Source organism: Aquarana catesbeiana, linkage group LG01, assembly GCF_042186555.1.
Source record: "Aquarana catesbeiana isolate 2022-GZ linkage group LG01, ASM4218655v1, whole genome shotgun sequence".
Classification (NCBI taxonomy): Eukaryota; Metazoa; Chordata; class Amphibia; order Anura; family Ranidae; genus Aquarana; species Aquarana catesbeiana.
Window position 1 is genome coordinate 690,323,742 of NC_133324.1, and position 26,225 is coordinate 690,349,966.

Genomic DNA, 26,225 nt, shown 5'->3' on the forward strand with positions numbered 1-26,225 from the left:
ATAACTTGCATATTAACCCTTAACATTAGCACTTTTGATTTCTCCCATAGACAATTCACTATAGCCGACACCGCTATTACTTTTTTTTGCCTTTAGAAATGTCATTTTGCTGTCAGACTATTCTAAACTCGGAAAAAAGCGCCACTTTACAGGCATACTATAGACACCCCCCAGGTACCAAATTTAAAGAAATATTTCACTTTTATTGTTTCGCTTTAAGCTTTATTAAAATCACTGCTCCAGAAAAAACAGCTTTTTTTTGCATTGATACATGTCCCCTGGGGCAGGACCCAGGTCCCCAAACACTTTTTATGACAATACCATGCATATAAGCCTTTAAAATGAGCATTTTTGATTTCTCCCATAGACTTTTAAAGGGTGTTCTGCAGCTTTCAAATTTGCCGCAAACACCCCAAATTGTTCGCTGTTCGGTGAACTGGCGAACAGCAAATGTTCGAGTCAAACTCATGTTCGACTCGAACATAAAGCCCATTCCTACTCACCACACAGCCATTAATGTCTAAACTGCTGGCAACAAAAGTGTTTACACCCCCAAGTGAAAATGTCCAAATTGGGCCCAAAGTGTCAATATTTTGTGTGGCCACCATTATTTTCCAGCACTGCCCTAACCCTCTTGGGCATGGAGTTCACCAGAGCTTCACAGGTTGCCACTGGAGTCCTCTTCCGCTCCTCCATGATGACATCGCAGAGCTGGTGGATGTTAGAGACCTTGCGCTCTTCCACCTTCCGTTTGAGGATGCCCCACAGATGCTCAATAGGGTTTAGGTCTGGAGACACGTTTGGCCAGTCCATCGCCTTTACCCTCAGCTTCTTTAGCAATGCAGTGGTTGTTCTAGAGGTGTGTTTGGGATTGTTATGTTGGAATACTGCCCTGCGGCCCAGTCTCCGAAGGGAAGGGATCATGCTCTGCTTCAGTATGTCACAGTACATGTTTGCATTCATGGTTCCCTCAATTAACTGTAGCTCCCAGTGCCAACAGCACTCATGCAGCCCCAAACCATGACACTTCCACTACCATGCTTGACTTTAGGCACACTTACCCCTCACCTGGTTGCTGCCACACACGCTTGACACCATCTGAACCAAATAAGTTTATCTTGGTCTCATCAAACCACAGGACATGGTTCCAGTAATTCTTATCTTTATTCTATTTGTATTCAGCAAACTGTTTGCGGGCTTTCTTGTGCATAATCTTTAGAAGAGGCTTCCTTCTGGGACAACACCCATGCTGATCAATTTGATGCGTATGGTCTGAGCACTGACAGGCTGAACCCCCCACCTCTTCAACCTCTGCAGCAATGCTGGCAGCACTCATACGTCTATTTCCCAAAGACAACCTCTGAATATGACGCTGAGCACATGCACTCAACTTCTTTAGTCGACCATGGAGAGGCTTGTTCTGAGTGGAACCTGTCCCGTTAAGCCGCTGTATGGTCTTGGCCACCGTGCTGCAGTTCAGTTTCAGGGTCTTGGCAATCTTCTTATAGCCTACAGAGGCGGCTCTAGGCTTTGTGAGGCCTTAGGCAAAATTTAGACAGGAGGCCCCACTCACGCCCATAATGGATAAAAAAATTCAAGCAAGTAAAAATGGCTGCAGAAAGATGCATGGTTCTAGCACACAGGCGATCAGCACCATTTCCAGGGCACCCTCCTCACCCATCAGACATATGCAGCCAATAAAACATCTGGGACCCAGCAAGGTGACAACCCCTCTAGGATTTTCCTCTGTGCCTTGGGAGAATGGGAAGGGGGTGTCACTGAATCATTCCAAATCCCTAGAGGAAGGAGAGTGGGGGAATCCCAGTGGAGAGGGAGAGAAGAGGGGAGGGAGGGGAAGAGTGAGGGAGGGAGAGAGAGAGAGGAAGGGGAAGAGAAAGGGAGGGGGGAGAGAGAGAGAGGGGAGAGAGAGAGGGGGAGGGGGAGAGAGAGAGGGGGGAGAGAGGGAGGGGGGAGAGAGAGGGGGGGGAGAGGGGGGGGGGAGAGAGAGGGAGGTGAAGGTGAGAAAGAGAGGGGGTGAGAAAGAGAGAGAGAGAGAGGGGGGGTGAGAGAGAGATCCATAGCCCTGTCCCTGTCTGCAGCCCCTCATGTGCCCTACTGTATGTCCCAGTCTGCAGTGCCTGTCTGTGGGAAGCTGTGTGTGTGTGATGCTTGGTATGGTACCTTCCATGCCAGCAGGATGTTCATGACGGCCAGCAGCAGGCAGGGTCCATTCTCATTCTGGGTGGGGACAGTGTCCTGCTCCTTTCAGAGGATCTGTTTGCTGTGGGATGGAGTGGTCCCTGGTCACCTGTACCTTCCACCCGTCCTCGTTTTCCGGCCCCAGTCAGCCTGTTTACCAGTCCTGGCAGGTCTTTAGAGCTCTTCTCCCTCCAGAACTATCGATCCTTGCCAGCCTCACTGCTCACCTTGCCCGCCAGGCCCGGACTGGGACAAAAAAATAGACTGAGCGGTCCCTTCCCTGCTCTCCAGCCTGAGAGACCCCCTGCAGCAGCTAGAGGGAAAGGAGGGGGGAACCTAGCAGAGCTGCCAGGGGGTGAGGGGGCCAGAAAAGAGAACAGTAAGACTGAGAGCAGCAGAGGGGGGGGCAAGAGTGTGGGGGGCAAGAGCACTGGCGGAGTGGAGAGCCCTGGGGGAGCTGGAGAGCACTAGGGAGGCGCACTGGTGGAAGCGGAGAGCCTGGGGGGGCAGAGAACACAGGGGTGGTGGAGAGCACAGGGGCCAGAAAGTACTGGGGAAGGGGCAGAAGAGCACAGGGAGGGTGGGGGGTGGAGAGCACCGGGGGAGCTGGATAGCACAGTGTGGTGGAGAGCATGGGGGGGGAGCCAAGGAGCACAGGGGGGTGGGGGAAGTTGGAAAGCACTGTATGGGGGGAGCCAGGGAGAAAAGTGGGGTCCGGAAAGCACAGGGAGGCAGAGAGCACTGGGGAGCTGAAGAGCACTGTGGGGGGAGCTGGAGAGCACAGGGTGGAGTAGAAAGCTCAGGGGGAGCCAGGGAGCACGGGGGTGGAGAGCACTGGGGGGGGAACTGGACAGCACAGGGGGCAGAAAGCACTGGGGGGCAGGTAGAACTGGGAGGGGCTAAGGAGTACGGGGGTAGCAGAGATCTCTGGGGGGCTGGAGAGCACTGTTGGGGGGGAGCCAGGGAGCATGGGGGTCGGAGAGCACTGGGGGGGAGAGTAGGGGGGAGCCAGGGAGGACCAGAGAGCACTGTGGGGGGGAGAGCACTGTGGGGGAGCCAGGGAGCACAGAGCACTGGGGGGAGCTGGAGAGCAGTTGGAGGGAACTGGACAGCACAGTGGGGGGAGAGCATGGGGGGAACCAGGGAGCACAGAGGGGATCAGAGATCACAGTGGGGGGGAGAGCACTGTGGGGGAGAGAGGGAGCACAGAGCACTTGAGGAGCTGGGGAGCAGTGGGGAGGGACTGGACAGCACAGTGGGGGGGGAGCGTGGGGGAGCCAGGGAGCATTGGGGGGTAGGGTGGGCAGGGAGAACTGGGAGGAACCAGGGAGCACGGGGGCAGTAAAAGAAGATGGATAGGAGGAGCGGCAGGGACAGCTGCATATGGAAGAACTGATTTTCTATATTCTTTCTGCAGCCAATGAATGCCCGCAGAAGAAGCGGGCATTCAACAGCTGCAGAAGGAATATGGAAGATCAATTCCTCCATATGCAGCTGTCCCTGCCGCTCCTCCTATCCAGGCACACAGGAGGGCTGCGCGGCCAGCCTCGGCACAAACACCTGGGCACTCACTTTCTCTCTGGGTGGTTGGCCAGGCTGCAGCAAGCACTGGGATGCGATCCATCCACCAGAGCTCCTTCTTCCCCTTCACAGGCAGAGACAGTCATAGAGCAGCTCAGCTGGATAGTTTCCGCAGCCTGGCCCGACTCCTGACCCGAATAGGTAGCCTGCCAGATGCAGAGAGGCCAGGTGAGCGGCGTGGGCTGAAGGATCAGCTCAGCTGCCTTAGGGATCCGCATGGACTTCCGGTGTGCCCTATGGCTGCCCGCACCTCTTTCCCTAGTCCGCATTAGTGATCGAGCACAGGCAAATTAGGCGGCCGGGAGGCCCCTGTAAGTGCGGGGCCTTAGGCGGCTGCCTAGTTTGCCTAATTAGAGAGCCGCCTCTGAGCCTAGGCCATCTTTATGTAGAGCAACTATTCTTTTTTTCAGATCCTCAGGGAGTTCTTTGCCATGAGGTGCCATGTTGAACTTCCAGTGACCAGTATGAGAGAGTGAGAGCGATAACAACAAATTTAACACACCTGCTCCCCATTCACACCTGAGACCTTGTAACACTGAGTCACATGACACCGATGAAGGAAAATGGCTAATTGGGCCCAATATGGACATGTTCCCTTAGGGGTGTACTCACTTTTGTTGCCAGTGGTTTAGACATTAATGGCTGTGTGTTGAGTTATTTTGAGGGGACAGCAAATGTACACTGTTATACAAAGCTGTACACTTACTACTTTACATTGTAGCAAAGTGTCATTTCTTCATTGTTGTCACATAAAAAGATATAATAATATATTTACAAAAATTCAAGGGCTGTACTCACTTTTGTGAGATACTGTATATATATATATATATATACTGTATATATATATATATATACATGAACTGCAGATGAATGGGATTAATCTTCTATGCTATTTTCATCTCTTGCTTACAAGGAAAATGTGCATGTTGTACATTTGCATTGTACAGTTTAACTATATCACTATTTTTTGCTAATCAATTACCATTCTTAAAGTGATCCTTTCATCACAGGGTCATTGACTAAAAAACAATAGCCCTATAAAAGAAGAGGCAACTATACTTACATTTCTAGCAGCCTATGCCCTGAAGTATAGCTGCTACAGTTCTGCTTCAGTGCACCTTTGGTTGTGTGAATACCTGCTCCTTCTTCCATATGCAGTGTTGTCTTCCAGTGGGAAGGACTATTGCATGCAACAAGGAGAGGAGCTATTGAATCAATCTAGCCAATCCTATACCTGCAGCGGCTGGAAAGGCAGCAGCGTTTCAAGACACAGGCCACCAGAAAGGTAAGTATAGTGCCTCTTTTTTTTTGGTGAGTAACAAAATCCTGTTTATATATCATTCATTAGGGAACACCTAATTCTGAGACAGAATTCTAAAGGGAAATCCAGCACCCTACTTTGGAAAATTTAATTTTTATCCCTTGCAGTGGGGTTGTGCCCACGCTGTAAGGGTTAATTGCTCATTTAGGTCTGGGTCTCATGTTAAAGTTACCTGCTTCTCTGTGCTACTAGACTAGCCCTAGCAGAATATTCTCCCCTACAATCTAGTGGTTGAAGGTCCTGGTGTCATCAAGACCAATGCAGGATCTATAGCCCTGCAAAGGATGTGATGACACTGAAGTGTGTAGGAGCATCATATGCTAAGGGAGCAGAAGATCAGGTAAATTAGAGTGTTTCTCCTCTCCTCTCCCCTAAACTAAACAAACAGTCCCATTGCAAGAGATAATTTTCAGTTGAGTTTCAAATCTCTAGGCTTGAGGGATGATCTGCCTAAGCCACCTTGCAATGGTAAAGCAATAAACAAGTTGTTCTTTTTGAGGACCCTCGGAAACAAGGAAAAGAAGTCAGTTCCTCGAGTGACAAAATGGAGTGTCTGCTGCGCTGGTTGAAATAATTTAAACAAATAAAATAAATAAAAATAAAAAATATAGTCCTTCAAGCAGCCAGCACAAAAATTGATAAAGAACAATAAAAAAACGTAATGGAAGATAGGTGCAGCGCTCAAAGATGATGTTGTGGTGATGATGTCACCACGATCAATCAGGCAGGACAGGATGGACATAGATGATCAGGTCTCCACAATCCATTCTCAGTGTTTAAGATGTTAATTCCACACAAAAGCATGTCCCATGTAACATAAAGGAATAAACCTCATGGTGCAGTAATCTTTGGTACAATTTATTAATGTAAAAATGAGGGTATTACACTGACAAGACATCCTAGTTAAAAAGTGCTTGTTTGCTGGATGTAATTCACAGCTCACACCACCGACAAGATGGCCGTCGTGTCCCGGAATACACTACCTCCACGTCACAGGCTCCTCCCCACGCATTTCGTCATGAAATGACGTCGTCAGGAGCCTGGCAAGACATACATTGGAGTGGATTATATAGGCGGGACGACGCACTGATGCCGGAAATGGGTTGCGTTCCAACCAGCAGGAAGTCACCTCAGTAAACAAAACCGCTGGCTGGATATCTGCTCCATAGCATTGGTTCCGAGGATCAAGGAGCCCAACGAGTCTTTCAAACATGCATTCTTTACCATCTACTCCACCCAATAGCACATGATCAAAAATATCCTATATAGGCACTGGAATGTGCTACATAATGACAGGATCTTTGGACCTCTCCTGCCAGAATGTCCTATAGCCATCTGTAGAGGGGCCCCACCATTGAGGCTCAAAGTGGTGCCCAATATTATAGATCCTCCTAACAGGGTTTCTTTCTTCCACAGCACAGGTGTTTTTTTCTAATGTAGAAAGTGTTCAGTTCGCAAAATCAACTTGCAGGGCAGAGGACTGACTTTCAGTCTAATTCTACCCATGAACAATTCCCTATAAAACCTTTCATTACTTGCACCACCAAACACGTGGTTTACCTCATACGGTGTCCATGTGGTTTGTAATATATTGGTCGCACTGTTTGCATGCTCCAGGTAAGATTGAAGGAGCATGTGACCAATATCAGAAATGGCTACCCTAAGCATAGTCTTTCAAAACACTATGACACCCATCATAACCGGAACCCTAAGGGTACCGTGTTTTTGTGCATAGACAAATATACCGGTAAATGGAAAGGGAGTCATATGACCAGGGGAGTCTCTAGGCTTGATACTGAGTGGATATATAAGGCCAAGACCTATGGTCCCTTTGGCATTAATGTCGAATGGGATGTGAATGTGTTAATTATCCACTCTCATACCGGGCCATAGTAAAATGACGACCGCAGGAACCCTTCCTCCCTCCAGGTGGACGTCATATATGACGTCCTCGGCTTCCTGGCATTGTGGAGAGCCCGCGCGCCGTCGAATTATTGGGGACCCGATGCGCGTGTACGGCGGCCGCGATGTCCACCGGGCATCCACGATCACTCATCACAGAGCAGGGACGTGGATCTGTGTGTGTAAACACACAGATCCACGTCCTGTCAGGGGGGAGGTGAACTGATCGTATGTTCCTTGTATATAGGAACACCGATCGGTCTCCTCCCCTCATCAGTCCCCTCCCCCCACAGTTAGAATCACTTCTAGTACACACATTTAACCCCTTCAGCGCCCCCTAGTGTTAAACCCTTCCCTGCCAGTGACATTTATATAGTAAATCAGTGCATTTTCATAGCACTGATTGCTTTAGAAATGTCACTGGTCCCAAAATAGTGTCAAAAGTGTCTGATCTGTCTGCCGCAATGTCACAGTTACGATAATCTCATAAAATCGCAGATCGCCGCCATTTTTAGTAAAAAAAAAAATAATAATAAAAATGACATCCCCTATTTTGTAGACACTATAACTTTTGCGCAAACCAATCAATATATGCTGATTGTGAATTTTTTTTTACCAAAAATATGTAGAACAATACATATCGGCCTAAACTGAGGAGAAAAATTGTTTTAAAAAAAATGGGATATTTATTATAGCAAAAAAGTAATAGATAGTAATAGTAATAGTAATAAATATTGTGTTTTTTTTTTCAAAATTGTCAGTCTTTTTTTGTTTATAGCGCAAAAAATAAAAGAATTAGATTTGTGGGGAAAAAAATGTAAAAAAAAAAATGTAATTTGGGTACAATGTTGCATGACCGTGCAACTGTCATTCAAATTGTGACAGTGCTGAAAGCTGAAAATTGGCCTGGGCAGGAAGGGGGTGAAAATGCCCTGTATTGAAGTGGTTAATAACGCATAAGTTTACTGTTTCTTGCATGTACTTTATTTTATCATACTTTTTATGAATTTTATTATTTGTATTTTATTATGGATATTGGCCTCATTGGTCTATGATTGTAAAAATATTGGATCTATTCTCTAATATTATTAGGATTTTAGGTTGTAATTGTTGTGTCTGATAATTCCACAAGATGGCGTAGTTTCCTCGGTATACAGAGTTCCCTCTAGAACCTTTTAATCATGGACGTTTGTTCAGATTTACATTGCCTATGAATTTATTTTATTATCATAGCTATGTTTAATTAGTTTGCTGGTTTAAATGCAATCTCATTCTTTTCTATCGTGGCAGTGTAATTATTGCTGTGGAGCGGATATCTGGCCAGCAGATAGTCCCTCTGTGTTTGTTTACTGAGGCGACTTCCTGCTGGTTGGGACACAACCCATTTACGCCGACAGCACGTTGTCCCACCTATATAATCCACTCCAATGTACGTCTTGCCAGGCCCCTGATGATGTAATTTCATGATGAAATGCGTAGGAAGGAGCCTGTGACAAGATGTGGAGCTAGTGTATGCCAGGATGCGGCGACCATCTTGTTGGTGGTGTGAGCTGTGAATTACATCCAGCAAACAAGCGCTTTTTATAGGATCATATGAGTGTAATACCCTAATTTTTACATTAATAAATTGTACCAAAGATTACAATGAGGTTTATTCCTTTATGTTACATGGGACATGCTTTTGTGTGGAACGGATTGTGGAGACCTGATCATCTATGTCCATCCTGCCCCGCCTGATTGATCGTGATGTGAAGTGATCAAGGATATCATTATATCCAAGGCTTATTTGACCCCTATAATAAGGGTCTACAGAGGAGGGTAAGAGGAAGTGTGTTTGGGCGTCGGTGGTGGTTCTCCTTTCCTCTTTACGATCAAGTGCTCCTCCCATGAAGTGTGGTTCTTTTTAAATTTCTTTTGAGGATTGATTGCCTTAAAGACATCATCTTTGAGCGCTGCACCTATCTTCCATTAAGTCTCTCGAGAGAAGCTGTAGTTGAGAGATATACTCAAACAGCCTGCACCACATCCAAACAATGAAGGATTATCTCCTTGGGATGTACCGGGCAGGACAGAGAGATGGAGAAGAATCCTGGTTAAGGTGAAAGGGAGAATATACCTTAGGGAGAAAGTAGGCCTTAGATCTCAAGAAAAGGCTGTCTAGAAATGGTGTTGATAACTTGTGCCTCACAGAGGAGATAGCAACACAAGGAAACTACCTTGTGAGTGAGAGTAGACAGAGAAATCTCCCTTGTGGGTTCAAAGGCAGAGATTTGGAGAACCGGCAGAACCGGGTTTAGGCCCCATGAAGTCACAGGTGGACGTACGGGGGGACTGTGTAAGCGAAGCCCTGACAAAGGCTTTCACCAGAGAATGAGTGGCCGGCGGTCTCTGGAAATAAATCACAGGAGCCCAGATCTGACCTTAGATGGTACTCAAAGCCCAATGCTAATCAAGACCAGACTGTGAAAAGGCTAAGAAACATCCCACAGATTACCTCCTGGGATGTAAATTCCTTGCTTTGCATCATGTGAAGTAAGCTTTCTGGGTGTGAAAAGAAAAGAACATTTCCCAGCTTTTAAGAGCACAGGAATAATGGAATCAGGTAGACCCCTATCTTTTAGGACCTTTCAACAGCCATGCCGTTAAGGGCAGTGATCATGAAGCGTTGTGGTAAACCAGTCCCTTGGACAGCAGATCCAGGCAATTTGAGAGAGGCCATGGAGTTCCTGCCTGGAGAATGAGATCCAAGTACCACATCCACCTGGGCCTGGTTGGTGCATCGATAATCACTGAAATGCCCTCTGTTTTGATGCTACAAAGGGGAAAACATGAATCGGGTTGAACTGATCCTATAGAAACACCATGGCATCCACTGCTATAGCTAGAAGATCCCTGAACCTGGAGACAGACTTGTTGAATGTGGAAGGCAGGAGATCCCTGTCTGACGTTCCTCACCAGGGACAGAGGTCTTGAAAGAGCTCTGGGTGAAAAGCCCACTCACTGGAGTCCAGACATTGACAATTGAGGTTTTTCAACATCTGGAATGTATACAGTGGACAAGGACAGAGCATGAAGTTCCACCCAAGTTAGGATCCAGTTGGCCTCTCTTTGAGCCTAGAGACTTCTGGTTCCTCCCTGATGATTGATGAATGATGCCACTGCAGTGTTGTTATCTAACCAAACCAGGATCAGATGACCCTGTAGTCGAGAGGTACTGCAGTGAAGAGATAACAGAATCGCTGTTTATGTTGATTGGAAGGTGAGCTTCCTCCAGCGCAAAAGTCCCTTGCACCAAAAGAGTGTCCATGATTCTTTTTCAGCCTGTCAGGCTTGCTTCCATTGTAAGAAATTTCCAGATCAATGGAGGAATTTCCTGACTCCAGGGCTGGATTTGTGTGCCAGGGATAATCTACGGTGTCAGGTGCTTGCGATTGTCCAGAAACTGTACCTTTTTGTCGAACACAGCCAACAATTTGAGGTACAGTAGGCTGGAGTGGAATAGGGTATACAGAGCTACCTCGAAGGAAGCAGCCATCGAGCTCCAAAGCCACATACAAAAGCAAAGGACTGACTTTCTTTTGCACTACATGGTCCAAACATGGAAGCAAAGAGTCAGAAGCTTGTCTTGTAAAGAAAAAATCTCTGGACTGAACCGTATCTAGTAGGAGAGTTCCAGCACTGATTTATGAAGGTTCAGGACCCAATTGAACCTCTGCAGAGTCTGAAGAGTTTGATTAACATTGGCAAACAGGCCTGTGTTGACTGCTCTATCAGGAGAAGGTTGTCCACTATGGGTATGGCTTGTGAATAAAGCAAGTACAGGAGCTAACACCTTGGTGAAGTCCCAAGGTTCAGTGGACAGATCAAAAGGAAGGGCAAGGCAGTGAACTGGTAGTGTTGGCCGACTTTTCGGGATCTCACAAGACACTAACAAAACACGGGAACTTAAAAGGAGTGGGATGGGTTATATCTGGTTGACTAACAATTTTGTTGCTGTCTGTACTCCCCAGCACAGATATCTCCACTCCCCAGCACACAAAATTCCCACTTTCTAGCACAGAAAGCCACACTCACCAGCACAGAAATTCCAACTCCTCAGCACAGAATTCCCCACTCCCCAGAACAGAAATCACTCCTCAGCACTGAAATCATCACTTTCCAGCACGGAAATGCTCACCCTGTCCCCCCCCCCCCCCCCATACACACACACACATGCACACACAGAAAATATATATTGTCCTAAACCAAAATCCCTACTACCCTGCACCAACATTTGCACTCCCTCAGCATCCCCACTGCCCAAAGACATTTCTGTGCTGGGGTGCGGGGATTGTTGTGCTGAGGAGTAGAGGTTTCTGTTCTGGGGTGTGGGGATTTCTGCACATTATCAGAATACAATAGTGTGATAGGAGAGATCCTTGCATCAAAGACGCAGGGATCTGTCCTGTTTTTGTTTTGTTAAACCCACTGGTTAAACGAAAAAAAAAAAAACTGAACGTGTATAGCCTGCTTTGTGGTGGTGAGGCTCATGCTTTCATTGGAGTCTTTTATATATTTGTGTGTCCCTTTGCTGTGGCTACTCTTAGTATTTATTTGCCCAATGTTATTGTATGCTTGACCACACAAGCTGTGGTTAACATTTGCATAGTCTTGGGTTTTAGTTACTCCGGGGGAGATCTGAAGATGATCTGCACATAGAAGGACTTTATAGATTTTAGTTAGATGAGCCTACAGGTTCATTTTAAATTAGAGCATATGCCAAAAGTTCTAACCTGTTATAACAGTTAAATGTTATCTAGCAGACGAAGAACTGTTTACACTTAAGTAATTCATCTTATTTTATATTTTTCATTCTGCAGTTAAATTGCAACTTCAAGCAGAAGACAGAGGTGTTGTTTCAATCAAGGGAATCAGTGCAAATCGCTATCTAGCCATGAAGGACGATGGCAGGCTAATAGCACTAGTGAGTATTTCCTAAATGTTTTATGTGCAATAATTGTGATTGTGTTTGTGCTTGTGTCCTTATGCTCTAAGTTAAAATACTGTATGAACAAAGCATTTACCACATTGAGTGCTCATAAAGACTAAAAGTACTTATTTAATAAAGCTAAAAGCCACATGTAGATGTAGTACTCTACGGCAGCCAATCGATTCTTTTCTTCATTGTTTTGACTGAACTCAATATGTCGGAAAGCTGATTCTACTTATGATTCTATTTATGAAGCAGAATAATTTCCAAGTGTAGCCAGGTGCTTGAATAGAGACAAAAAGTGATTTAGGACACTGCTGCAGTGCTTTCTGGGTCTCCAATGGACTTCAGCTGAATGAGTTAACACTACCTCGCCACCATTCACTAGGGGGAGCTGACAAGCAGAAGAAGGTGGGCAGCATTGAATAATGAGAGAAGTAGTGCAGGGGAAGGAACATGCTAAGGGAGTCAATGGACTTCTGAACTAAAGTTCCCAATGTGAGCCAGGTATAAAGAGAGCTGTATTTTAACAGGCTGAATACTAAGGAAAATTCTCTTTGCTGAAAAGAGACTAAGATGTACACATCGCTGCTCCTGTGTGCATATCAACCTGTTACAAGCCTATGGCTGTGTGCTGAGGACTGGAGTCGCTCCAGGCAGCTCCAAAAGTGAGTTGACATCTGAACAGTGAGACCCAGATTGCTGTATCATTGGGCTTGTGAGAGGACACTGCTGCCATTAACCTGTTGCTGCTAGCAGAGACTGTGCACGTAGGGGCTGACCATCTAAACTGCAGCATTATTTACTGCATGCAGACCTTACTGGGACTGTACTCATGTGCATCACTGTACAGACTGAGCCCCAACACTAGCCAGCTGAAGAACTAGGGTCAAAGACTGCTCACTTGGGTAGCTCCTTCACACAAACTTTGTTGTCCATAGTAAGTCGTACCTAATTAGGGAGTCTTAAATTTCATTGGTGCCATTCATACAGAGTGCACTCTAAATTAGTTAAAGCCTACTGTTTACAGAGGAGTTATCTCAGTATTGATTATTATTGCTGTTACTGTTTTCTAATGCCATTATATATTGCTGATTTTGTGGATTAACAGCTTTACTCTAACTTAGCAGCATAGAACTCCATTATATGCTGCTGTAGCCTAGTGAACATATTGACCAGTGAACGGCAATTGATCTAATCCAGCAGCGAAGTATCCATTTGCTTAACCTGGTGTGTCAATGAGTCTGAGGTTGTTCTCAGAGTCATGTCCGAAGAACAAAGAACCCAATCTACCAAGGGGCACTACATAGGGAAATCTGTATAGACACTACAAATTGTTGAAGCTCTTGTCATTTCACTGAGGCTGCCTACACACTGGAGCGGGCAGACGTTGACGGTAAAACGCAGATTAGCGGCGCTATTCGTCCGCTAGCGGGGCACTTTTAACCACCGCTAACGGCTGATGAAGGGGTTAAATGCCCTGTGTAGCGCCGCTGCCAAAGCGCTTTGCAGGCGGTTTGCAGGCGTTTCAGCAGCGGTGCCCATTCATTTCCATGGGCAGAAGCGGTGGAGGAACGGTGTATACACCGCTCCTTCACTGCTCCAAAGATGCTGCTTGCAGGACTTTTTTTAACGTCCTGCCAGTGCATTGCCTCAGTGTGAAAGCACTGAGACTGCAGGGGAGGTGTTTTTCAGGCACTTTACAGGCGCTATTTTTAGTCCATAAAGCACCTGAAAAACGCACACCGGTTTGAAAGTGGTTTAAAAGTTATTATTCCACATTGCCAAGTCTAGTGTGTATTTTGTAATCATTCATTAATCCAGATACTGGCAGACACTTTGGAAACATGTTACTTTATGTAATTAGTATAAACTAATACTGTATAGGTGTTTATTAAAGTGGGGTTCCACCCAAAAAAACAAAAATACCTGAAAAATTCTAAAAAACAAAAACAAAAAAACATTTGGATATTTTTTTTTTTTTTACTTACCTCTAAATGCCTGTTGCTAGGTGGTCCCTCGTAGTCTGCCTCTTCCTTTGCCTGGGCTGGTGACATCACTTCCCCCCTCGGCACAGGAAGGGCTCGGCTCTGCTCCCTCCCTCCTGTCAATCATCTGGGACCCATTACAGGTCCCAGGTGATTGAGCGGCTAATCACGGCGCGCGGCGCCACTCGCGCATGCGCAGTGGGTGCCAGGCTGTGAAGCCACAGCCCGGCGCCCACAGTTGAAATGCCGGCGCCAACGAGCGGAGGGGGAGGCGAGCTGGGCTTCGAACCCCCGCATCGCTGGACCCAGGGACAGGTAAGTGTCCAATTAAAAGTCAGCAGCTGCAGTATTTGTAGCTGCTGACTTTTAATTTTTTTTTTTTTTTAATGGAGCCCTTGAGTGGAACTCCTCTTTAACTGTGACTTAAAACTTTAGCAATATCTTTTGTAGTTACACAGTGACAGCTGTAATATGGGGAGCTCAGCAGCACCAGCCTGCCATTTGTAAAAGTAAACAGTCTTTATTGTCCACTCAAAGGCAAACAAACAAAATAGTTTCCTTCAGCAAAACAAATGAAAAACAGTCCATAATTCTGGTAAGAGGGAAATAATATGTTGGCTTACTGACAGTATACCAATCCCACACCAGGGTTTAAACAGCGCCTCAGACAGTTCAAACTTGCTCACAGCTATGAAGCACTCTACTCTACCTCGCAGATAGGTGCTTACTCTTTCCCCTGCCCCTTTTAAGATCTCCCCTGCAGGCCGGTTAAGTCTTTCAGGACCAAAGTCCCTGTAATCAGGGTTGAGGCTCTTTCCTACCCAAAGTCTCTACGAGCCTCACAATTTCAGGTCCCAAATGAGGACTTACTGATCCTGAGAGAACTGGAAATCAGTCCTCTCCTCTCCAACTGGACTACCCCAGAGCATCTCACCCTGCATGGATGAGAATCCCTGAGTACCCAAAACTGTCTCTTATTGTCCCCTTTAAAAGGGCCACAAACTAAATAATGGGGAGTGGGGACACATAACTCCCATCCAGGACACATCCCTGGCATTCTGTACACAGCCTTCTAAACAGTTTTTACATCATTCTTTCCTAAAACAGCTTGTCTTACAGATTATCCTTATTACAGTCATATTAGCACTTTGTTTCTAGAACTTTACAGTCTATAGACCTTATAAGGAAGCTTCTGCAAATGTAAGTTTGATTTAACAAAGATAAAATGTAATAATTTAAGCACTGAATTTGTCTTTATCTCGCACCTAAAAAAATAACCCTGCACTTTCAATTAAGAGAGGCAGTCTATGTTCAGGACTAAAAGCTCTTTAGTCCAAAATCGTTCCCCAAAGGATACGTTGTCTTGTGTTTATTTGTGCAGAAAATATGGGTCCTTTTACATTAAAAACCATGTTAATGCTGCTAAAGCACTTATCCCCAGATTCTGGAAACAAAGAAATATACCCACTTTACGCCAATGGCTAGTGGAAGTTGATCGTACATATTATATGGAGGATCTTACCTTCTCCCTTAGAAACAAATCGATTTTGTAAAAAGAATATGGTCCTGCTGGTTTGCCTTTAAATACACAACCGCATTCGCGGAAATTATGTTGCATCCTAAGTAAATTGCTTTAGCTGGTATATATTGCATAATAGGAGTTTGGACTGAGGCAACCCCCCCCCCTCCCCCCCCCCTCCTTTTTCCCTCCCTCCCCCTCTATCTTTTCCCTACACCCCCACCATCTTTTCTTTTACCCTCTATTTTCTTTCTGCTACCTTCTCTTACTCATGTTTGGGTTTCTTAAGGTACTTTATCTGTATATGGTCGTTTTCTAACACGGATACTACTGCCCATATCAAACCCATATTAGTGATGATGATTTTATCCCTGACTAGCTGGTTTAATTTTTTTAATACTTTTTGCCTTGGTAGTAGTTACGGAGATTTGTCTGATTAAGTTAAGAATGAAAGCAGCACTATTTACTCACTTAACTGTCTGACAAAATTATGTACGATTTGGTTGTCCACTTACCTGCATTTTCTCTGTATTGTATGTTGCATAATGTACCATTTACTTCTATTTTTCTCTTAATAAAAAAAATGTATTAAATTAAAAAAAAACTATGTTAGCACTTTCTTGTACCTGAACTGTCTGCCTAACATAAATCTATAAATCTAATGCATTTTGTATAGAAACAGCAAACTTTTACTAAAAAGAAAGGAATATATTTAAACCTTCTCTAGCACTCTGCATCTATCCTTTTCAAATAATATAACATCAATACAACCATAGTCCTTCCTGATAAAAAAAGAAAAGCAAATGAATAAACCTTAAATTTCCTTTCTGTAAAAAAAAATAAATAAATAAACACGTTTCTGTTTGAAGGCATATAAGAATAAAAATATAAGGGAATAGAATATAGGGACTCCATGGGGAAGATATTTAAGAAATGAAAAGCTGTTTGCGGCCACTACCCTTCTCAGCATGTTATAGCTGTTAATAGTTGAGTTGGGTACAGGCATTGCACACCTCCCACTTATTCCCAATGTTTCTAACTTGGTGGAGGGAATTAAAATGGTTATCTCAGAAACCTGTTGCGGCTGTAATCCTTTAGCTGCTTAGTGAATCTTACATGGAGAAACCCTTATTTTTCAGTACAGATAAGTGAACTTTCCCAGGTTTTATTCACTAAGAATTCATCAAATCCAAACTAGAACAAGCCATAGATGGATTAAAATTCGACCTGAATACGGCAGGGATGGGACGAATTTTGAACATCTATGGGGAGGCTGGTTGTACAGAACTCAATCTTTCGATTGAGTTCTGTACAACCAGCCTGTCAGTTTTTTTCCCACTTGATCAGTGACGGAGATGGCTATAGCCACCATCAGAATACAATAGGTCCACAGGAGGAATTCCCCCATCAACACCGAGGGGTTGATTTACTAAAGGCAAATCCACTTCGCACTACAAGTGCAATTGGAAGTACAGTCGCTTTAGATCTGAGGGGAAAATCGGAAATCAAGGGAAGCTCTGCTGATTTTATCATCCAAACATGTACAAGCAAAAATGCTGTTTATTATTTTCCTTGCATTTTCCCCTCAGATCTACAGCGACTGCCCTTCCAAGTGCACTTGTAGTGCAAAGTGAATTTGCCTTTAGTAAATAACCCCCTGAGCGCCGGTTCACATTAGAAGCGGCACGACTTGCAGGTAGCCTCACCGAGGCGACCTGCACACGACTGCCGCGGCGACTTGCAAGACGACTTCTGTATAGAAGTCTATGCAAGTCGCCCCCAAAGTAGTACAGGAACCTTTCTTCTAAGTCGGAGCGACTTGCGTCGCTCCGATTAGAACGGTTCCATTGTACAGAACGGGAGGCGACTTGTCAGGCGGCTAGGTCGCCTGACAAGTCGCCCCCGTGTGAACCGGCTCTAAGTGTGTTGATGGGGGAATCAAATCATTTTTTTTAATTCAACCCGCTGGTTGATTGAAAAAATGCATCTTTTGTGGCCTACCTTAGAGTTTAATCTTGGAAGTAAATTCTGCTATTTTAAGGGCTAATAGGCAAACTACGGTGAAAATAGCATGGGAAGCTGGGCCCTGAACATGAAGCAATGCAAAAAAAAAAGAAAAAAGAAAAAAAAAAAGAAATGTGGGGAGAGGGCTTTATTGTAGCTTTGAGGGAAACGCTGACATTTTTTTTATTAACCACTTCAATACTGGGCACTTTTCCCCCTTCCTGCCCAAGCCAATTTTCAGCTTTCAGCACTGTCGCTGTTTAAATGACAATTGCGCGGTCATGCTACGTTGTACCCAAACAAAATTTTTATAATCTTCTTCCCACAAATAGAGCCTTCTTTTGGTGGTATTTGATCACCTCTGCGTTTTTTACTTTTTGCTAAACAAATAAAAAAATACCGAAAATTTTGGAAAAAAAATATTTTTTTTTTCATTTCTGTAATAAAATTTTGTAAATAAGTAAGTTTTCTGCTTCAGCGATGGGCACTGATGAGGCTGCACTGCCAGGCACCGATAAGGTGGCACTGATGAGCACGGATGAGGTGGCACCAATGAGGTGGCACTGATGAGGTGGCAATGATGGGCACTAATATGCGACACTGATGGGCACTGATAGGTGGCACTGATATGCAGCACTGATGGGCACTCATAGGCGGCAATGATGGGCACTCATTGTCGGCACAGTTGGGCACTCATAGGTGGCACAGATAAGCACTGAAAGTCTGCTCTGATGGGTACTTATGGGTGGCACTTGTGGGCACTGATAAGCGGCACTGATGGGCACTGATAGGTGGCACTGATTGACACTGATGAGTGGCACTGATTGACACTGATAGATGGCACTTATTGGCATCACTGATTAGGAGGCACTGGCAAGTATTGCTGGTGGGCACTGATTGGCATCATGTGTGGGCACACATTGCAACCCATGGCCACCAGGGATGCCATCCCTGGTGGTCATCAGTGGTGGCCATCCCTGTTGGTCCTGGTGGCATCCCTGGTGGTTCTGTGTGGGCATCCGAGGGTGGGCTGCGCTGATAAATAATCAGCGCAGACCCCCCCTGGCAGCAGCTCATCGGCTCTCCTCCACTCGCGTCTGTCAGACGCGAGTGAGAAAAAGCTGATAAACGGCTCTTCCTGTTTAAATATTGATCAGCTGTGATTGGACACAGCTGATCACTTGGTAATGAGTCTCTGTCAGTTACTCTTTACCTAGATCGGAGTTGTGGTATGTCAGACTGACACACCACAACAACAACCGCCGCGATTCGCGCCCCGGGGGTGCCCAGTGGCTTGTTATCCTGACCACGTCAGATGACGTCCGGTCAGGATATCGCAACCACTTTGCAGACGTCATTTTGCTATATGGCAGGCAGTAAGTGGTTAAAGTTATAAACATGTTATACTTACCTGCTCTGTGCAATGGTATTGCACACAGTGGCCCCGAACGCCCTCTTTCGGGGTCTCCCACTTGAATCTTGGCTCTTCCTCTTCTATGTGTGCCCCCATAGCAGGTTGCTTGCTATGGGAGCACATCTGTGTCCATCATCATACACAACGCAGCTCTGGCCTGACCCCCACTCCCTCCTCAGAGGATTTTATTGACAGCAACAGGAGTCAATGGCCCCCACTGCTGCCTAAGTGTCTTTTGGGGAGAGGAACAGATGACCAACGCTGCTGTAGACAGACACAGTGCTGGATCGGGATAGGACTCAGATAAGTATATAGGGAGGTGGGGATGGGGGGCAATGCGACTACTTGGATTTTATTTTACCTTTTATGCAGCAATTACATTAAGGTAAATAATGTCTTGCCTTTAGAACCACTTCAAGGCATTCCCCAAGCATGGTCTTCAAAGAATTTGTGTTTATCCTTTACAACTGTTTTAAGGCTGCCCATGGTGTTAAGGAACAGAACCATTTTTTATGGACAGTGTAAAATGGCAGTGCATATTTGGCTGTGGAAATTATTATTTTTCTTGTACAATTAGCTTGGCTTACATACAGCAGCAGAGCCTCAATCAGATTCATTGAAGTTTGTAAAATTGATTTTTTTTCAAGTACTTTTAGCAATGACACGTATTTTTTCCATCAAGCAGTATTTGACACGCTTTGACCAGTAGATAGAAATTGCCCAGAAGTTCACATAGGCTGTCCCTATTCTCACTGATGCAAAACTGTGCTGCCACTGCCCAATTTCTGTCGGACTCTCACTAATTTTTGACTGCAGGTGATACAGCAGTCTAAAATTGCACAGCAGCAGGACATTTTTAATGAGCAAGAATGTACAAAAGACAAAAAAGTAAGGTGTTTTACTACAATAAGTTAAGCCGGCCATAGACAGATCAAAATATGGGTGGTTCAGCAGGAACTGGACGCATTTCAAACCATCTATGTGCAGGCTGGTTTTACTAAAGATGATCTATCGACTGACTTCAGTGCAACCAGCCTGTTGGTTTTTTATAACATAATATTGCTGCCGGCAGCAGCAGTAATCGTATTCTGACGGCGGAGAAACCCCTGACTGTCAGAACACAATAGCGCAGCGGGAGGGATTCCTCCATCAACACTGAATGTGTTGATGGGGTAATTAAGCTATTTTCTTTCCTTCAATCACTAAATGTCCAACCCGCCAGTGCACATGATAAATTCACGTCCACCCGGCCCGCAGATATTTTAACCCCGGTCGGCTTTCTTAGGATAACAAAGGATGCGGCTAAGAAGCCACTCTGCTGTAATCCCTAGAAGCTCGCCCGGGCTTTCCTGTCCCACCGGGAGGCACGAGCGACCAGCCGGCGTGTCCGCTGGCTGCCTGGAGACCCGAACAAAGCCATAGTCGGCTTCGAACAGGTCTCGGATCTAGTAACCCAGAAGTGATGTCATGAAATCACTTCCCGTTTTACAGAAGACTTAAAGGCGCCAAATTTTAAAAAATGACAGCATTCAAAACAGCCAAACTTGGCGTTTTGAATGCTTTTAAATGCAAAGGAGGAATTTGGGGTCTTATAGACCAAAGATCCCTCCATAAAGAGTACCTGTCACCGCCTATTACTGTTACAAGGGATGTTTACATTCCTTCTGACAGCAATAAAAGTGATCAGAATTTTTTTTAAAAGGGACAGTGAGCAGAAGCGAACGCATACGTAAGTCGCAACCGCAAATGTAAACAGTGTTCAACCCACACACGTGAGGTATCGCCGCAATTGTTAGAGCGAGAGCAATAATTCCAGCACAAAACCTTCCTCTGTCACTCTAAACTGGTAACCTGTAGAAAATTTTAAAGCGACGCCTATGGAGATTTTTAAGCACCGCAGTTTGTCGCTATTCCACGAGTGTGCTCAATTTTAAAGCATAACGGGTGGGGCTGTGTAATATGCAGGGGGGGGGGGGGGGGCTGTGTGATGTACAGGGAGGCCCAGAGGTGCAGGGCTGTGTAATGTAAAGGGGTCCAGATTATTATCTTTATTTATTAGCAGGTGAATGCGGCCCTCCATTCATTCACATACATTGAATCCGGCCCTTCAATGGAAAAAGGTTGCTGACCCCTGATTTAGTGTCTGTTATTTTACCCAATGATAGAATTGTTAGCTGACAGCTGAGATAGTAGAATAAGCCCCTTAGATATGCAATTGTTATATTTTTGTCTGAATAGACTAATACATAGATGTGCATTGTCAGAAAGGATTAGCAGAAAAAAAAAGCAACATGCAAAACCTTAAAAATAATAAAGGGGGCTGTGTCCATGTACAAACAATGATCATTAAAATTTACATCAAGTGGATGCCATTCGCATACATATCTATACAGTTACCTGAGTTACCTGCGATAAATGTACCTTTATTTTTTAGCAATGAACAAAGTGGAAAGATAGAAAAATTAGGACAGAAAGACACAAAAAAGTGCTCCATCCAGTCTGCCTGTGATTCTGGTTTTGAATTTTTTTTGTTGTTAGTTTTTTTATTTTTGTTTTAACCTGTTTGTGTGAGTATTTATTTTTGTTTTAACCTGTTTGTGTGAGTATAGGTCATTCTTTGCAAAGAAAATTTTTCACCGCATTCAATACGCTAGCGCAAAGTGCAGCTTACTGTATTTGTCATCCACCTTATTACGTTCCTGCAGTCGTTCCTGATATGTTTTATCCCTCACACTTTCATTCTGTTGTGTTAAACTAGACTGTTACATACAGTTATACCTGCTTGTGTTTTCTCTTTTTTTTTTTTAAACCAAAGCTAAATACAAATTACCTGATTTAAATAAAAATCCTCTTTAAATTGATGTTGTGAGCTTTAAAGACACGGGAACACTGGTCATATAAGACTTGATTCAAAGATGCCAGCGGAGCAAATAAAATGATCATATCCAAGGCTTGGCAGATTCTGCCACAGCTAAATAAAGACTGTGATGTTTCAATCTCCCTGCGTAATGGCACAATACCTTCCCTGTTCTATACTGAAGACCTCTTGCTTTCTGTATCCTTTACCTTGCTTAGACAGAAATATTGAAATGAATGTTTATAACTGAACGTAGTCACTGTATGTGTACAGTGCAATTTCCTATGCAATGTTAATAATTGTTTTGAATATCTATGATTTGGCAAGAATAACCAAGTTAATGTTCTTGTTAACGCAGCTGCATACAGTAAAGAATTTATTGTTCCTTACCTAAATATTCTAAAATACACAGTATAGGAAAACATAGGTCACTAAAAAAATGGAAAGAAAACCTTGACTGTTGACAGCACCAATTAAAAAGCACGTATTTATTATGGCTCCTGTTTAATTTGGCCCTAGTATGTGTATGTATGCATGTGAGATAGGCACCTTAGATTGCAAGCTCCTTTAGAGCAGGGAGGAGTGATGTGAATGTACCATGTAAGTAAAGTGCTGTGCAAAATTGTTGCTATAATAATTACATCATAAAATAAATAAACATGACACGGAGGGAGATTTATCAATATATGCACATCATACTGCAAAACAGGAACCTTGAGACATTTACTTTTAGTTCACAGCTTGATGCATTTACTAAGTACAGCAACTTACTCAGAATTCTTTCATCATCAGTTAACTTAAAGGGGGTTATTTACTACAAGTGCACGTGGAAGTGCAGTCGCTTTAGATTCGAGGGGGATATGCAAGGAAAATAAAAAACAGCATTTTTGCTTGTACATGTTTGGATGATAAAAAAAAAAAAAAATCAGCAGAGCTTCCCCTCATTTCAGATCTTCTGCCCCGATTTATTTAGACTGCACTTCCAAGTGCACTTGTAGTGCAGAGTGGATTTGCCTTTAGTAAATCAACCCCATAGTGTTACTAAACCCACAACAGTAAAATCAGTCTGTATATGCAGTAAAGCATGCTTGTTATACAAACTGTGGAACGTAAGGAGTTAATTCTTTGCATTGTGTAAAAATGCTGTTTGATCCTGTCTTCTCTGATCCTCCCTTTCTTCCACTGTCCCCAACAGAGCCTTGGAGGCACACTGCACATGCTCAGTTTGGTGTGTATTGCCAGAGAGTTAGTTTTTTTCTTGGAAGAGTGCATGTCATCAGCACAGGGCCAGTCAGCACTGTCCAGACAGGGTCAGGGCTCATGCAGCCTCATAGGACAGTCAGAGTGGAATGAAAACTCCTTCTATAAGCTTTAACCAGACACTGATAGAAGTCACAGAACTGCTGTATACTGCTGATGAGAAAAGATATTTAGCTGTTTCTATTTATTAAAATAATTGCATTCCCATGTTCTGTGTACTGTTGGAGACCAGATATAGTGAATGCAGGGTCCTGGGTTTAGTAACACTTTAAATTACCTAAATCTGACTGGTTGCTTTAACAAACCTCTGTATAATTATTCTCTGTATTATGGTTAGCGATGATAAAATTAATAAGCAAAACCTGAGATAGGATAAAGACTGGGCAGATTTGTGATCTGCACACCTCAGCCCTTAGAATAGGGATTTGCTCACAGCCTACAAATCTGCTTTGGCCAGTTGTGATAGACCAATGGGAATGTAAGGAATTGGAAATTAGCAGCAAGTTGTACGTTTTGGAGCATTGCTTGTCAGAACGGCAGGGCTTTGAAGGTTGTTGCAGGTGTGCAGGCGATTCAAGTTGCCAATACTTTATACCTGCAGCTGTTTTTTCGTCCCCATAACAGTCACTTTAAGGTTCCATTCTCACCAGATGACTGTTATAAATGTTTTTTTATGTCTTTGTTAGGCATAAAATTACACTGCCTTTAAATGCCATACAGCTTTTATTGCTCTTTTAAGAAAGCAGATAAAAAATGCATCCATGTCAACAGGAGATTGATGAACCAAAGCTTTGATTGCATATATTCTCCGTTTTTTCGATGGACTTGGAGGCTGTTCTTGATTACCGCCCAGTCTGGGACAGCTGACGAAGACAAGCCCTCTTTAGCCGGTGCATGACTGTAAAATGGTTAAGTGGTTTCCTGTTTTAGTGCACAGAAGTAATAAAGTCTGTATTAAGATGGAATGTATTTATAACAAATAAAAAAAAGCATATTGTGGTAGTAAAAAATAAAGTTGTGTCACGGAAAAGATTCTGTGCTCTGGGCTTGAATTGACAGAGGGGATCAACCTCAGGCTTTGGCTGAAACACAACAGCAAGCTTACTTGAAGACGTTCCCAATATTTCCAGTAACATCTAATACATCTGGGAGTATGAATGTTGCTTTGACCTAAAGTGTGTGCCATACCATTTAAAATACATTTGTAGCTACAAAGCCACATCATTTTAAAATGACTTAACAGGAAATGGTCACTTACATAGATGAGTTATTAGGTATACAAATACTAATTTTGATGATTATGCTTATAGAATTTCTTGCATCAAGCAGAAGGGTTATGTGTGTTTCATGAAATGGATTAACATAGTAAAATAACTTAGCGTAAATGCATTTAATGACAGTAAGCTAAAGTACAATATTTGTTGTCTTTTTGTTAATATTACATTTTTCTAATAGGTCTGGAGACAAAAATAATTTAATATAAAGCGGTTGTAAACCCTAATATATACCCAGTGAAGTGACTGGCCTCAGGTGATATACAGAGATGAAACAAATCCTCCTACATAAGTTGGACTTGTTTATCTACAGCACTCTTTCCCCTACATCCATTCAAAGTGCACAATTTACATAGGATCTCTCAGCTCTGCAAAGCAGGGGAGAAGCTGAAATTACAGCAGTCAGGAGAGCTCTGATAGATGATTGGAGGGAAGCGACACACCCCCCTTCACACAGTACACAGGAACAGAGCTGAAGCTGTCAATCACAGATTGTGCCCTCACTGTCACCATTTTTCTCTTGGTGTTAGGAAAAAAGTGGAATCGGAGCTTGGGTAGTTGCTCGTACATTGTGACAAGTGCCTGGTTGTTGCCCTCATATTGTTAAGTTTTCCTATATCTTGCCTGTATATTGTCACAGCTGTTTGCTTCCTGTGTATTTTAATGATTGCCCATGTATTTGAACAATTGTTTTCTATCTGCCTATTGTATATGGAGATGCCCGCTCAGCAGTTTCTTCTTCACCAATGTACCATTCTCCTCTTGTGCAACTCAATAAACCTTGCCTTCTCCATGTTGCTTGTAAGGACAAATACAGTCTTTTTATCTTTTTGAATGGCTCCCCACACCATTAACCTCCTGGTTTTTAAGGAGACCATGTCACCAGCTTAAAAAAATTTGTGGTAAAAGCACAGAAAAATCAAGTACCGTATTTCTAATTCTTATTTGTGATGTCATGCCCGACCACCGACATTCCCAAGGGCCTGGTCCCCTTCACAGCCCCCTTCCTTGCACTCCAGTTCTCTTTACAGCCCCCCTTCCTTGCACCTCCATCCCTTTCACAGCCCCCCTTCTTTGCACCTCAGTCCCCTTCACAGCCCCCCCTTTGCACCTCAGTCCTTTTCACAGCCCCCCTTCTTTGCACCTCTGTCCCCTTCACAGCCCTCCCTTCTTTACACCTCAGTCCCCTTCCTTGCACCTCCGTCCCTTTCACAGCCCCCTTTCTTTGCACATCCGTCCCCTTCTCAGCCCTCTACCTTTGCACCTCTGTCCCCTTCACAGCCCTCCCTTCTTTACACCTCAGTCCCCTTCCTTGCACCTCCATCCCTTTCACAGCCCCCCTTCTTTGCACATCTGTCCCCTTCTCAGCCCCCCTTCTTTGCACCTCCATCCCATACACAACCCCCTCTTTGCACCTCCGTCCCCTTCACAGCACCCCGTCTCCCCCCCCCCCCAGTCTCATTTATGTGAATGCCCCTTCCTTACTAATCCTACCTTAGACAGCAGGTAGTAGGGAGACTACACAGCATGTCCAGACAGAGGGCGAGAGCTGCCCATTGTTTCATGTTAAGAGGCAGATGATTGGTTGCTAAGACCGCCCGCAACAAATCACCTGCCTCTTAACATGAAAAGATGGTCAGCTCTCGCCCTCTGTCCAGGCATGCTGTGTAGTCTCCCTACTTACCTGTTGTGTAAGATTGAATGCGGGGGGGGGGGGCAGCAGCAGGGAGGAGGGAGGGAAGGATAAAACAACCAAGGCTGCTAAGTGGCGGAGCCGCCGTCTAAAGAGGGCTGTCATTCATGGACCATCATTAAGGGCAGCCAGCAGAAAAAGTAACAGTGAAGTCAATGGACAGGAGCCTCTCATGGGGCCCCCGAGCAGTGCCCGAATAAGCCCGGGCCCCTCGGATGCTCGGGCCCCATACATGTGTATGGGC

General features: G+C 44.5%; 1 protein-coding gene across 1 annotated transcript in view; it reads left to right on the plus strand.

Annotated features, from left to right (window-relative positions):
- FGF2 (fibroblast growth factor 2) overlaps positions 1–26,225 on the plus strand; it is an 81,962-nt gene that overhangs the window by 37,170 nt on the left and 18,567 nt on the right. Inside the window, exon 2 of the mRNA XM_073603597.1 lies at positions 11,863–11,966. Coding sequence (XP_073459698.1) covers positions 11,863–11,966 — 104 coding nt within the window. The remainder of the gene's footprint in view (positions 1–11,862; positions 11,967–26,225) is intronic.